Here is a 15,886-nt window from a genome sequence, read left to right as displayed (position 1 = left end):
TTATTTATGTTTATATAATATAAAATATACTCACTACAGTAGTATTTATAACTGATACAAGTTTTGCTTTTTATAGCTTGATGGGATGTGATTTTCAGTGTAAATATTCATGAGAGTCATACCTTTCATCATAAAATTATCTTCTTTCCCAAGGGATGAATTTTGAGTGTTTTCCCCCCTATTTTCAATATATTAATATTGCTGTATCTGTCTTTTTTTTTTTTTTTTTTTGCGGTACGCAGGCCTCTCACTGTTGTGGCCTCTCCCGTTGCGGAGCACAGGCTCCAGATGCGCAGGCTCAGCGGCCATGGCTCACAGGCCTAGCCGCTCTGCAGCATGTGGGATCTTCCCGGACCGGGGCATGAACCCGTGTCCCCTGCATCGGCAGGCGGACTCTCAACCACTGCGCCACCCGGGAAGCCCTGTATCTGTCTTTTTTGTTGTTCATATTTACCATCCTTTTATGTTTAACCTTAGTCTTTGGCATCACTTTGTGCCTTCCAAAAACATCATGTCATTGAATTTTTAAAAAACCATAATATTTTATTCTCAGTCAAAAAAATCGAACCATTTTATATTTTTCAATATAATGATTATGCCTGATTTTGCTTCTCTCATCTTGCTTTATGCTTTTTATTTCTAATTTTTTTGTCTTTTTCTGCACAAACATTTATGATTGTTACTCTTTTCTGCAATGATTTGAAATGTAAGCATTCTTTTTTTATTCCTTCTTAAAGTTTTTCAAAGACGTTCTTAAAACAGGTAAACTATCAAATGGATTCATAGCCTACCATTTTCTCTAGTTCTGAGTCCTGAGTTAAGGTTTACTACCTTCTGCTAGAGGGTTCATTTTCTGAGATGAAACAACAGCAGTTTGGGGGACGACATTTGTGCCTCCTTGAGTGTCTTCCAGTCGAATCTGCACTGTGTCTTACGGAAATTGCCCTGAGATTTCTATCACATGGATCACACCTCTCTCTGATTTTCAGTACTGCTTCCGGTCTCTCCCTCTCCTCCCCCATTTCATGTTTCCTGTATCATTTCTAGAAGAACTTAGGAGAGAGGAGTTGGAGTTAACAGCCTGTATATAAACCTCCATCTTGTCAGAAATTTGGTATGCCATATATTAAAGAGGAACTAGGCCTGGATAGGACATGAAATTATGTCAAATAATATGCAGTTTAAGAAAGGGAAGTGTTTTTGTCTGGAAAAGAGAAAGCCTAAGTGGACTGTGACAGCTGTCTTCGATGCCATGCGGTGCAAAGAATAGACTGACTGTTTAGCCTCACAGGCTAGGACCAGGACCAGGGTGAGCAAATTAAACCTGTCCAAGCTGCTGGGAGATGGGGAGGGGTGTTGAACTGTTTAAAATCTAAGGTTCTTTCCAACATTATTTTTCCTTTAATAAAAATAAGTTTGACACTTTTGAAATATGGGATATAAAACAGTTTTCTTCCCCAAATTTAACATGTATGAGAATTGAATGGAACACTTGTTAAAATAAAAAGTTCTGAGCCCAGCCACTTTGATTTATTTAAGTTTGGGATAGGGTCTTGCACTCTGTATTTTCTGAGGTTAATTTTGAGAATATGGTGTAATCTTTAGGTAAAGTGAGTTTATAAAAGTACTATTCTTTGGCATTTTATGGTTTTGTTTTAGGATGTATTTCATGCAACACATTCTATTTTTAATTTTTATTTTATATTGGCGTATAGTTGATTTACAATGTTGTGTTAGTTTCAGGTGTACAGCAAAGTGATTTAGTTATACATATACATATATATATTCTTTTTCAGATTCTTTTCCCATATAAGTTATTACAGAGTACTGAGTAGAGTTCCCTATGCTATACTGTAGGTCCTTGTTGATCATCTGTTTTATATATAGTAATGTGCAACACAGTCTTTGTTGATAGTAACCAACACTTTAAAATATTGTAGATATTATTCTAACTTAATTCATTGGTTTGAGTAAAGTGTAAATGTAATTACTTTATAACATTTGCTGATATAATTAGGGTTTTGTAAAGAAATGGAAAATCGTTCTAAAAGTGCTAATAATGAAGAAAACAATTGAAGTCAACATTTCTACATAAAACTGTCAATTTGGGTACTGGGGGAAGCAGACACCAAGATGGAGTTTGAAGTGAAAGATACAGGGAAGAGAGAGCAGGGAAAGGCAAAGAAAGTCTTCAGATTGAGATGTAGGTTGACACCTGTGAAAGCAGAGAGGGAAGGAATGAGGACGAGGGATGGATATCTTCAAACAGGTAGAGTTCTGAGGAAGTCTGAGCCGGCCTGACGGTCAGCTCTGATTGACCACAGAAGAGACCACTATTGGGCAGACATGGCCAGGCCCTGCTTCTCCCATGGTTCTTACTCATTGACTGGGAGTAAGTGTGGGAAAAGAGTGGCCTCTGCTCCAATATGGCGGCAGATCCGAAGTGCTATAGCTGGTACTGTCAGCCACCTGTACTCCTAGCTACAGGTACTCTCTTGGAGGGAGATCTGAGCAGGACACGTTCATGGCTGCCACAAATCCAAGCCATATTTGTTCCAGTACTGGGGGGTGTGCATGCTTACTTGGAGGCATAATTTGACATGATCTGTACTGATGTCTTACAGCTTCTGTTCGTTTGACTCTACTTTTATTGCTTTACATCTCTCAGCTTTCATTTCATCCTATTTTTTTCATATATCAGGTGTACAATATGAATGATTCTATTCATAATATAATTTTATTTAGATTGTTATAAAAATAAAATACACTTGTCTGGAGGTGATAGTAAAAAATGTTCTGTAAAGATGTGGGATTTTAAAAACTCAAGAGTCTTTTATGTTATTCCTCTAGTCTGGAGGCAAGAAGAACTTGCACGCATTAACCAGTCTTTCACTGGAGCTGAAAGGAAAGCTGCTTTGTGTGAACTCCTGGAAAAAGAGACCCAGATAATTGCTTCCATTGGGAGACATAGATACATCGCTTATACGGCTAACCAGGAAGCATCGATACAAGCTTTTTTGGATAAGGTTATTGAAGTAACAATTATTTAAATATGAATGTATCCTGAATTTAAAAACATAGAATAATGAACTAAAGAAGAGACTTACATTGTAAGAATTTGTGTGAATTTTGTTTAGTATTTTGGTGACATATTTGTTTAAATTTTGTATATATTTTTCTTTCTTCTTATACAGCTTTAGATTTTCACTGCAGCCTAGAATAACGATTGACAAGTCACATAAAATTAACGTGTTCTTAAGAAAAGAGCTATGAAGGGAAAAATGGAGACACCACCTTTGTGGTGGTGTTCCACACACCACCACACCCTAAAGTTCATTTAGACTTAGGCTGGCTATAGAAATTAGATGAATTGCACACCCTGATAAAATGTAGAGTATTGAAGCACAAAATGTCTGGATCTGCAGTGCCCCATAGTAAGCAACCTGGGGGAAATACCTATAGACTAGTGTTTCTGCTTTTGTTCACCAGCTCATTAAGTGACTAGAAATTTCTGACCCAAAGGATATATGATTATTGAAAACCATGAAAACATACAATTAAGGGAAAAACTAAAGTAATTACCCTTTTGTGGTGAAACTGCCTGCTTGATATTGAATAGCCTGTTTCCATAGTGACCAATTTCCTTTTATAAACTTGATCTTTCCAAACAATTAAAAGCCAATCCAGCCACCAGAAGAAAAGGGATGGAGTTCTTCAAGATATTCTCGTGTAGTGATTCTGGTTGTATGATTCTTGTTATTTGAGAACATTTGTTCTTAAAAACCATATTTTTTGATACTATAAATGCCCCCCACTCACCTTACTTATACGCTCTCCTGTTTGATCTCAATTTTTCTTGTGGTTTTAACTACTGCCTGCATCCTGGAACTCCCTACAGTTCCAGGCCAGACCTCTCCTAGGAGCTTCCAAATCACATCCTGAATTGCCTACTATCATTGCTCTTTGGATGTCCCCAGAGTAAACCTCAAGTTGACATGTCAACCCCTGAGTCATATCATCTTACCTTTCCTTGACCCCTCACCTCCAAACTGATCCTCTTCTGTAACACTCGCATAATTTATCTTCTGTGAATGTTTCATCATCTACTTAAGTTGCTTCAGACAGAAACCTGGGCATTGTTCTTGACGTCCCACTTAGCCACCAAACTGTCTGTTCTATTACTTTAATAATCTCCTCAGTTCTTTACTTCTTCCTTTCCAAACTCACTACCACTGCCTACAGGGAAGTGGCTCTGCCATGCACCTTGATGACCTTGCGTGTATCCAAATACGCCACGTAAACAAAGACTTGAACCACAGCTAATCTGAGTCTTGGTGGAATGCCTTGTGATCCTGCTGGCACTGGAGAGGATGGGAAGCTTCTGAGATGTTATGGAACAGCTCCCCTCTCCTGCTTCCCTGTCTCCTCTGAGAGGCTGTCATGAGACAGGTCTCGCCTTGTGTGTGTAAGCTTGACACTGATTTAATTGGATCTGGATTTCCTTCCCATCTGGATTACTTTATGTCCCCAAATGAGGCTTTCGACCTCCAGTCTCACTTCTTAATTCCCTCCTCCATCATCCGTATTGTTGCCACAGGGACCTCATTCAACACAACTCTGCCCCTGGCCCTCCTTGTTGCCCTCAAGGAACAAGGACTTTTATAGTCGATTCTTGGCACACCTGACCCATCCCACAGTTGTTTATCATCTCTGCTTGCATACTACAGCCATACTGTTTCAGCTACGCTCAGTTACTTGCACGTTCACAGAAAGACCACATGCTCTCAATGCCTTTGCATCTGCTGTGGCCTCTACATGGAACATCCTTTCCTTCCTTCTTCAGTAACCAAGTAGTCACCCTTCAAAACAAGCTCAGATGTCCCTTCTTCTGGGAAGGATCACTGATCCTCCTACTTTAGCCTGTACTATATACCTTCATAAGACTGTTTCATTTTTGTCTTAGTACATTGTGGTCAGTTTTTATTATATCTGTTTACATGTCTGAATCCTTCCTAGATTCTGAGTTTCTTAAGGCAAGAGCCATCTTTTATCTGCATAGCCTCATATCCTAGCTCAGTGCTCATCACAGAGTATCAATAAGTGCTTGTGGAGGAAGGTAGGGAGGAAAAATAAGGGAAATAAATAATGGTTTGTAATTTTTTTTAAAAAATTTATTTTATTTATTTATTTTTGGTTGCATTGGGTCTTTGTTGCTGTGCGCGGGTGGCGAGCTGGGGCTACTCTCCGTTGCGGTGTGCGGGCTTCTCATTGCAGTGGCTTCTCTTGTTGCGGAGCACAGTCTTTAGTAGTGTGATGTGCGGGCTCCACTAATTGTGGCTCGTGGGCTCTAGAGCACAGGCTCAGCAGTTGTGGCACACGGGCTTAGCTGCTCTGTGGCATGTGAGATCTTCCCGGACCACGGCTTGAACCCATATCCCCTGCATTGGCAGGTGGATTCTTAACCACTGCCCCACCAAGGAAGCCCCAATGATTTGTAATTTTATATTTCAGGTACTATGAGAAAATATGCAGTGTAGATACTATCATTTCAAATTCTTGAATATCTTCATTCTAGAATAGCTGAGTTCTACTGTATGGAAGCCATAATATTCATACTTCTCCAGAGTCATATTTTGAACTAAACTTATTCCTTTAGCAAGTTGCTCTATGTTGAATCCAGCTTCATCACTGGGAACTGTGTTCCTTATGTGTCTGATTGTTAACCTTAAGAGGACAGCATGGACCCAGGGCACAAGAAAGAGCTGGAGGCCTCTCAGGCGCCAATGGACAGGGAAGATGGGTGGTACTTACCTTCCTTATTTAAGGCTGAACCTTGTACAGGACTTCCTGCTTGTGCTTCATCTGCTGCTTTGTTTCCTGTAAGCGATTTTAAATTCTTGTTGTAAATACTTATACAATGTCTATTCTTCATTATGCCTGCACACCCCGCACCCCACCCCCCAACCTCCAGCTTCATGTCTAGCATTGTCCCTAAACATGTTTTAAATTATAGAGAGTCCAAAGGTAGATCAAGTCCCAACATATAAAAGCGCCTCTGGAGCCAGTTGATGACGATTACTCTCTGTCATGAAGTATAACTTTGTAAGAAGTTCTTTAAATGTCACCAAAAAAGATGAGATGGGGAGATTTTGTTCATGAGAATTCCTGTGAGGAAGGAAGATTTTTTTTTTTTTTGGTAAATACTTTGATACGTTTTGGGGTAGAATCTGAGACCCTAAAGGATCCTGAGTATGGGAAGAATTGCTCTATCCCAGGAAAACGGAGATTTTCGAGTGTTGCCAGGAGAGAGAGTAGAGGGAGGACAGTTAGAAGGCAGTGGGACACAATGTGGCTTCTTGTAACTTCATTAATTATATCACTAATAATTGAAATATTAAGTGCAAGATGATTTTTTTTTTTCATAAGAGGAAAAGGAGCAAGAGAAATGACTGGGCCTTAATGACTGATTCAGGGCAGCACACAAAGATGCAGGATCAGAAGATGACAGGAAGGATGGAAAAGTTAGCCACAAAAACTTGTAGAAATCAAGGGAAAGGCTTTTTTGTGGGTCATAGGTTTTTGTGTGGGTCATAGGTTTTAGAATTGGGGTTCTGAACCTGTGGTCACCCCAGCTGATAAACCAGTTAATCTCACCAATCCCCAGGCTAAGACTTAGAGGAAATGGACATTTTAGCTGATACAAGAGAATTTTACCTCAGTTTTGACCAAAGTGTTATACAGGGCAAGACAAAACACAACCACGGAATGGAACAGCTGCACTTGAGGTCAATCCCCAGTCCATTACGTACCCTAATTAGTCCATTCTTTAAAAATATTGACCAACGGTGACTTTTGACCTGCTTTTAACCTGTTATAGTAAATTGTGAAATCTTTGTTATTCTAATACAAAGTCATTTAAATCACCTTTTTGTATATGGTGCCATGATAAACATCATAGAAAACAGTTAAGGTAGATTTTATAGTCTTTTGTTGTAAATAGTTATACCAGTTCTATTCCGTTTTGTGCCTATCCCACCCTACCCATGCCTAGCATTGTCTCCAATAAATATTCAGGAGGAGTCAGTGTTGATTTCATGAAACTTGAAGTAACTTATTCTACAGTTTTTTTGATTGCTAAGAAAAAACAGCTTATAAGTAATCCCTGAGGCTAGATAAGGTCAGAGTTTTTTCAAATGTTAACGCTAACAACCAGGGCCATGATGCGGATTTTAAGATCCACATTTAGCACCATAACATATAGATATGTAAAGAGAATATTTACTTTCCCATAATTTGGAAATAACTCTGGAAAATAAAATTTTATGGTTTGGTTTTAGTTTAACTTCAGTGTGTCTAAGTATTATGTAGTGTATTGAACTAATATTTTATTTTTTATCTTCTTATCCTGGACACAGAATTTCTCTGAGTAGTGAATGATTACTATTTTAAATTAGTCCAATAAAAGCACTGAACTAATCAGTTATTAGGGACTCTATACTAAGCCTTCATTCTCCATAAAAAGTTAAAAGATTTTTGAAGCATTAGTTAAAAAATTTGTAATTTTATCACATCAAACATTGACATCCACAGGTTGTCAAATGTTAAAAACTCACAAATTGACAGAGGTGAAGAAATTCAGGTCAAGAAATTTGAATGAAAAATCATCAGTCAGTTTCTAATATATCTTGGGTACTGCTTACCCAAACTGTGTAAAGAGACAATTTGAATTTCTGCAAGAGGTTTTCCCTAGAGTCAAGGCCATTTATTTCTCTGATTCTCTTTGATTTACACACCACTTCTCACAATCACAAGCTAAAAAACTGCAATCTACTTTAGCTGTGTCATTTAATTTTTTTTCTCCTTACTCAGGTGGCCAACAGGTAATGGGATAGAAAAATGCAACCAGCTCTTGCCTCTCTCTGAGTACCACAGTACACAGGGGTGTCCTCTATGGACGGACAAAACCACTTTGCTGTGTAAAAGAAAAGTTGATCACTACCCAGTAGCTCTGGGGGGTTAGTGTTATTCTTAATTTGTCCCCTGAGGGTCTAGAGTATTAATTTAGGAGAAAGAAAAGACCGTCTCTCACAGTGCAGCCATTTCTTCTCTTTTGTGGAAGCTTGCTGCTCTCAAGGTTTTTATCTCTCCACCTTCCCTTCCTCAAAATGTGTCTTCCTGCTGTTCTTCTGTTCCTCTCCTCCAGAGTCTATGCTGTTTCATTTGTTGGCAGCTAAGTGGAATTTATTATGCTCCTGTTTTCTAAAGCAATTTAAGAACATGATTGTTGTACATCTCTTATTGTAGTCAAAGCATTCAAAGAAAAAAAGACATAGAAAGAGAAATAAGCAAAGTTGACATTTTCCTGCATCAGAATAAAAGAAATACCTTAAGGCCTGCAATCAGAGAAGCTTAGACTTGAAGACCAGGTTATCAGTGTTGGCAGAAATAAATCCAAATATAAAAACAACTTTGCCAAACAGATTTTTTAAATGTCATTTCAGTGCTTACACTAGGGAACTCAAACTTCAAATCTAGGAATCTTTGATTATATCACTCAGTTTCCTTTAATCTGGCTAACTCCTAGTTATTCTTCAGGTTTTATCTTAGATATTATTTTCTTTTCACCAGTTAAGTGCTTCATATCAAACTGTAGTTACCTGTTTACCTGCATCATCAAGCATAATCAACTTTTAATTATTTATTAATCTTTCTATGCTCTTAGATTTAAGAGTTCATGAAATTAGAATTTATCTACTTGCTACCTAGTACACTGACCAGTTTATAGTAAACACAATAAATACTTACTGAATGAATGAATGAATACTGTAGGCCCTGTGAAATATATAAAACTACATAAGAAATTTATTTCTTATAACCTGTAAGGAGAAATAGAGTTGTAATTATAGAACAAATTGCATTGCCCCATTGCATACTGTGTGTGTGTGTGTGTGTGTGTGTGTGTGTTTACATGTACAATAGGACAGATAATAGTGATTTCAGTGGTTTCAAACCATAGTAGTTAGGAATCTTTATAGAAAAGTTAGGATTTAAGTTAAAAATCAAAGGGTAGAAACAATTTGGATGTTAAATATATTTGGAAAAAATCCAAGGTATTACTATATCACAGTGTCTTAGATGGGGCTAAAAACTTGGAGGGAAGGTAGAGTTAAATCAATACAGCAGCTGAAAAAAACCACAATAAAGTAGATGGACTAAGCATTTCATTAAAAGGTTATTGTACTTGGATTATTACAAATGAAATAACTTATCAGCCTGAAGAGCTAAAGGTATTGATCACATTACTGGAAGAAGGGAAATTACATTTAATAGAGCCACCCTGAGGAAAACTGTGTGCAAAGATTAAGGCTTTAGACTTTAGAATATTGCTATATGAAACTTAGCCTAAGATTGCTTATTCCTTAAAGGCTTTAAAAAGAGCTTTGCAGCAAACATTAGATTTCAGTAACACTCTGAGGCCTACCCCAAACAAGGCTGTAACCATTTAAAACAATATATTTTTAAAATTTCTAAGTGATAATAATTAAATCATAAAATATTTTCTTATTGAGCTATTTCCCTTTTGTAATCCTTAATAAATTTTATTAATTTTATCAATCTGCTAATTAACTGTATATTATTTAATATTAGATTTATGGCTTAAAAATAGAAATTAATCATAGGGCTGCAGCTTCTCATTTGCTAGATTAAAACTAGAACTGAGAATCTAAAGTTTCTGATGGAGATTCCTAGCTCTGCACAACATTCATTTTACCTTTGATCAGAAAATGATGCCATTACTTTGAAAACATATCAAATATAGTTGTTAAATGGTAGCTTTGTAGTTTTCAATGTAATTTAGCTAATATGAAATGTAAAAAAATTAAAGGTAAATTGAGGCTGTAACTAAAAATTCATACTACTGTCATACTAAATACAGCCTTAAATGGTTTCTCTATTTGGCTATTCTACATTCCTGATGATTTATTTTGATACATGGGCTTCTATTTAAACTTTAAATTATATCAAATCTAAGATTTAAATGCTTGCAAGTATGGCATAAATTGGACTACAGGTCTCCAAAGCAATTACCAATCAGTCTACAAAAATGCAGCATTTGGACAGTTAGAAATTGTGATCAACATAGCCTCCTTTTTGATAGATTATAATCAGGGAAAGAAACTGAGCAGCTTTATACCTTAAAGTAGAAGAGTCAGTGAATTTTCACTGTGCTCTTTCTAGGTCAATGCATCTTCTCTTAAAGTCTCAGTAGTTTGAGTAGGAGGGAACAAAAGCATTGGCAAACATAGTCTTTAAATATTTTGTTGTGGTCCTGAGTCAGTGGAGGACTCACTCCATTTCCTCTCTCTGAATTCTTAGCCTGGGACTCCTCACATGAGCTTCAGGGCAAGTTAGCTCCATCTTTGACCCTCAGTTCAGGAGACGGGCTATGTTGGGAGGCACCAAGCTAGATTTGGAAGTAGGAAGTGAGAATCTTAGCCATTGTCAGGGAGGCAGGGGCCACAGCACTGCTAAAATAGCTAAATACAGCTGTTTCCCTATGGACATCTGCTTTGTGAAGAACTGTGAACTTGTTATAGATTTATTTTTATAGGAAACAGAACTGTAACTGAGTCCCATATTGCTATATCTGTAGGTCTAATGCCTTGAGGATTGTAATCATTGTTCCACAAGGGTTGTTCTCAATTGGCAAGGCATGATCAAGACACATTCATACAACTCAGTATAACTGAACCAAGTAGATAATTTTTTTAGCATTCTAAATAGCATGCTTTGTTCCCCAGGGATTATTTCATAAATCCATCAAGCTAACCATCATACTAGTTAGTACAAATTAGTAGCAAATTCTGAATCCTGAGGAAGTGTTTGTACTTCTGCAGACTAAAGCGCTCTCATATTTTTTTTCCTAAATTGTTTTACTTTCCCATGGTCTACAAATTCTTCAAATAATTTTCTTACGTTTTAATGATAGTTTTATTCCATAAAGCACATGATAATAAGGTTAACTTATAGTAGAAGGAACAAAATTATTTTTGAACTTTTAATTAACTGATAATTATAAACATTATTTTTAAGTGTTCAGCTCCAAAGCTATGGAGAAGATTTGATGGCAAAATAATTGAGATGGATACACAATTCACCATCAGAGCCAGAGAGCTGCAAAACATCTATAACTGCATTGTGCTGAAAAATCTCTCTCAAGATGAGAGACTGGATGTGCTGTTAACACTCAAACATACTGTAAAGGTACGTTAGTTTCTCTTAGTTTTTGGGTATCACTACCACTATCAATAAAAAAATTGAATACTAAAATAAACAAGATGGTTTGTATTAAGTAATTATAAAGATAATAAATGTCTATATATATGAATTTTATTTTGTGAACAACTATATTGTTTGGGTATAATTGGGGGAGGATATGGTTTATGCATTAACATTTATCTACAAGTTCTCAAACTATATATTATGACACATACAAAAGTAAATATAACACAATGAATATTCTAAATGTAGATGTATCCTTACCTTTGCAATGAATGTAGATATATACAGCATGAGATTAGTACTCAACTCAGTTCAATAAAACAGCAATTATTGGCTATATATTTTCACACTTTTTAATGAAAATTTTATTTTTAGCAATTTTAATGCAGCATTAGTATAAGTATTTTTACCTCCTTTTCCTCATCAGTTATTGATTTAAGGCACTTTAAGTAGTTGAGTAAATGGTTCTTGTTGGAAGGTAAGTCCCCATAGGTCTCTCATATTTCTGCCCATCTTGAAAGCAGAGGCATGGACTCAATAAGGCATTGACTGCCTTTTTTCTGGACAGCCTTTTCAGAGATGTTTGTCAAGTGACTATGCCTTTGAAGCTAGAGATAGGAAGAGAGGGAGAAGCCATAGGTCCAGAGGTGGGAAATAAGCATGGTATCTGTAGAGGGCAGTAGAAAGACCAAATTGGCAAAAGGAGAGTGCAGGTAGAGAGTACAGTAGAAATATTCTTACTTGACATAATTAGGACCATTAGCTGGTTAATTAAAAAAACCAAAGGATGGACTCATAAAAGATAAGTTGTGCATGTCTTAATATGTTTAACCTAATATATCCACATATACATTTATTTAACAGTATTTGATGGAGGATTAAGGCTTTTAAGCATGACTCGATGTCTGGCTGTGTTTATGGTGGCTGCACAACCGTAGATTAGTTATTTAATATTTCTGAAAATCAGTTTCATCATCTGTAAAATTAGTTGCTTTGAAGATACACATATATATATGTGTATATATTTATACATATGTATGTATATAGAATATAAATAAAATATATAATTTATGTGTCTCAATGCTTACAAATAGGGAGCCCTCAATAAATAATAAGTATTATTTTGATGACAGTTGCTAATATAGACCAGTGAATTTTGATCCTGGGTGTATGTTAGAATCATCTGGAGAGCTTGAAAGAGAGAAAGAGATACACAGAGAAAGGGAGAGAGTTTGAGAATAAATGAATAGGAATGATATCTAGGCCCCATTTCAGAGCAGTTAAATCAGATTCTCAAGTGTGAGGGCACTGTTAAAATCTTTTAAAATCTTCCCTAGGTCATTCTAATGTGCCCTCAGGGTCAAAGACCACTGATGCAGACTCTTGTATTAGCCATACCAAGTACATATTAAAAAGAAGAGAAGAGCATTATTTTACAGTTACTGACGTTACCCTCTGACTCCTTCATTCAAACTATGGTTTTTGTAGTCGGAGGGCAGTCGGAGGAACTTACTTCTATTTTATTACTTCTAAATCCTTCTACTTTAATCACTTCACTCTTACTTGGGCTTTCTTATTCAGTCACCATCATTTCTATTACTTTGTTAAAGATTATTGTGAATTATATAAACATGCAGAAAACATGTATAAAATATACGTGTATAGTTTAGCAAATATAAAAGCACCAATCTTGTTACTGCCCTCTGGCCCCAAAACAGGACATTGCCAACGTCCCCCTTTCTCTTCATATCTGCAACTCACCCTCTCGTCCTCTAAAAGTAATTACCATACAGACTTTCATGGTAGTCATTTCCTTGATTTTTCTTCATAGTTACCACCTCTGTATACATCTCTAAATAATACGGTGTAGTGTTGTTTATTTTTGGATTTTATTTAAAAGGAATGAGACTGTATGTATTATTTTGTGCCTTGCTTCATTTGCTCAACATTAATTTGTAAGATTTAAACTTGTTACTGTATATAGCTCTAGTTAATTCATGTCCATATATCATGTAATACTCTACTGTATGAATAAGCCGTCATTATTTATGTAATCAATTTATTTATGGATATTTAGTTGTTTCTCATTTTGAGCTGGTGTGAACGATGACTCCGTGCACATTTTTTAAAGCACTTAAGAGTAGAATTGCTGGGTTGTAGATTATGCATATCTTAAGTTCTACTAGATAACGTCAAAATTTTTTCTAAATTAGTGGCACCAACTTATATTTATGTCAGCAATGTTTTGTTACCTTTGGAATGTAGTTTTCAGTTTGTTTGGGTGATAATTTTAAAAACTAGTGATTTTTAAAATTCTATACTGAATATGGTTGTGTTTTACACAGGAACATGATTGTAAACTGACTCAAGAAATTCTAGAATTGATTGACAGGGAGGTTGACCTTATGATGAGAGGAGTCAAACATGAGAACCTTGAAGGACTCAGAAAAAGGATTGCAACACTCTTTTTTCAGTACATCAAAACACCTCTGTTTAATCCAGAAGTTGCAAGACACCTTAAGGTACTCTACCTTTTCTTCCCTGTATTCCTTTATCAAAATTCTAAGACGTGCTATAGTAAGTCGAAGTATATGCAGATTTTGCTTTAATACTTTACTAGGGGGTCCATGTGGAAGACCATCTTATTGGTGAAATCTCCTTTGAATGATATTTTTTATGTTGATAAATGAATCATTTAACTTTTTCTGTTTGTATTTCCAAGCTTGAATTCTCTCCTACTCTCTGGATTAAATATCCAGTTGAATATTACAGTGTGTGGAACACATCATGATCTCTCACACCATCATGCTTTTCCATGTACTGTTGCTTCCACTTGGAATGCTGTCCCCTACTTTACCCAGCCAACTCCTCTTCATTTTCTAAGACTCAATTCACATGTACCCTCCTTCATTAGGCCTCAGAGAAAGTTAAACTCTTCATATCTGAGATTCTACATGCACCTGTTTGTGTTCCTTTATGATACTTATCACGGAGTTATAATTATTACTGAACAGATCCACATAGATATCCTGCGAGAACTTCAAATGTAATACGTATTTGAATTAAACTACCTTTTCCAACTCTAACATGTTTAGCCTCCTTTGGGGATTTTTCTCTCTAAAGCCAAGATAAGTGCCTTACTGCCTTCTTACTTTGCAAAACTATTTAAAACACCTTTAGTAAAGTTTTGGGGGGGGTGGTTTACTAAAGAATTTGAAACAGCGTTTTGTTCCAGTGATTATGTTTAGACTAATAATCTATTTAAGAAGCTGACTAAACATGTATTTTGCTTTTTTAACATAAACAAAATCTCAATATTTAGTCAAAATTTTTAGAAAAATTAAAATTGTTTATTTTTTATATTCTTTCTTTTTAATGAAGTTTTGAAACATAACTGTATTGCAAGATAATTTCAAAATATAACAAAAGTTCAAGAGAAAAGTTGACCATTGAATTATTTCTTATTCACATCGTTGTTTCATTTTTCCAAGCTACCTTTTAGTCTTCTATAGACTTACTCAGTTTTTATATGCTTGCAGTAGTATAATAGAATTTAATATTCTACACATTCATATAACATTGTATCATTTTATTCACTTTTTAAATTTACCTTTGGTAAAATTCAATCCTTTTGGTGAGTTTTGACAAATTCAGAGTCATATAATCAACAGCCAACAGCACAATCAAGATAAAAAATAGTCTTATCACCTCCCCCAAATTCCCTCATGCTGCTACTTTGTAATCAGCCCTTCCCCTGGCTACCTAACCCTTGGCAAACACTGATCAGAATTTTATTTCTATAGTTATACCTAACCTAGAGTGTCACATAAATGGAATGATATGCTATGTGCAAGTATACCATGTCTTATTGCACTTCACTTTACTGAGCTTTGCAGATACTGTGTGTGTGTTCTTTTTCTTTTCTCTTTTTCTTTTCTTTCTTTTTTTTTTTTTTTTTACAAATTGAAGGTTGTGACAACCCTGCATTGAGCAAGTCTGTTGGCACAATTTTTCCAAGAGTATTTGCTCCCTTTGTGTGTCTGTGTCACATTTTGGTAATTCTTGGAATGTTTCAGGCTTTTTTGTTATTGTTTTATTTGTTACAGTGATCTGTGGTCACTGATCTTTGATGTTACTATTGTAATTGTTTTGGGGCACCATGGACCTCACCCACATAAAACAGCGGACTTAATTGACGTGTGTGTGTCCTGACTGCTCCACCAACTGGTGGTACTTCCAACTCTCTCCCTCTCCTCAGGTTTCCCTATCCCCTGAGACACAACATTATTGAGATTAGGCCAATTAATAACCCTACAACAGCCTCTAAGAGTTCAAGTGAAAGGAAGAGTTGCACACCTCTCCCTTTAAATTGGAGAATTTAAAGCTAGAAATGATTAAACTTAGTGAGGAAGGCTTGTCGAAAGCTGAAATAGGCCAGAAGTTAAGCCTCTTGCACTAAATAGTTAGTCAACTTGTAAATGCAAAGGAAAAGTTCTTGAAGGAAATTAAAAGTGCTACTTCAGTGAACACATGAGTGCTAAGAAAATGAAACAGCCCTATTGCTGATATGGAGAGAATTTGAGTGGTCTAGATAGAAGATCAA

At 36.1% G+C, this 15,886-nt stretch overlaps 1 protein-coding gene across 2 annotated transcripts in view; it reads left to right on the top strand.

The window, feature by feature from the left end:
- The window catches only part of IQUB (IQ motif and ubiquitin domain containing), a 123,382-nt gene that overhangs the window by 32,955 nt on the left and 74,541 nt on the right, over positions 1-15,886 (top strand). For both annotated transcript variants that reach the window (XM_067746880.1, XM_067746879.1), the window contains exons 8-10: positions 2,851-3,026; positions 11,095-11,265; positions 13,629-13,805. In XM_067746880.1, coding sequence (XP_067602981.1) covers positions 2,851-3,026; positions 11,095-11,265; positions 13,629-13,805 — 524 coding nt within the window. The remainder of the gene's footprint in view (positions 1-2,850; positions 3,027-11,094; positions 11,266-13,628; positions 13,806-15,886) is intronic.

The sequence above is a fragment of the Pseudorca crassidens genome, chromosome 8 (assembly GCF_039906515.1).
Source record: "Pseudorca crassidens isolate mPseCra1 chromosome 8, mPseCra1.hap1, whole genome shotgun sequence".
NCBI lineage: Eukaryota > Metazoa > Chordata > Mammalia > Artiodactyla > Delphinidae > Pseudorca > Pseudorca crassidens.
The sequence above is the reverse complement of the archived record's forward strand: the minus strand, read 5'-3'. Positions and strand labels throughout refer to the sequence as shown.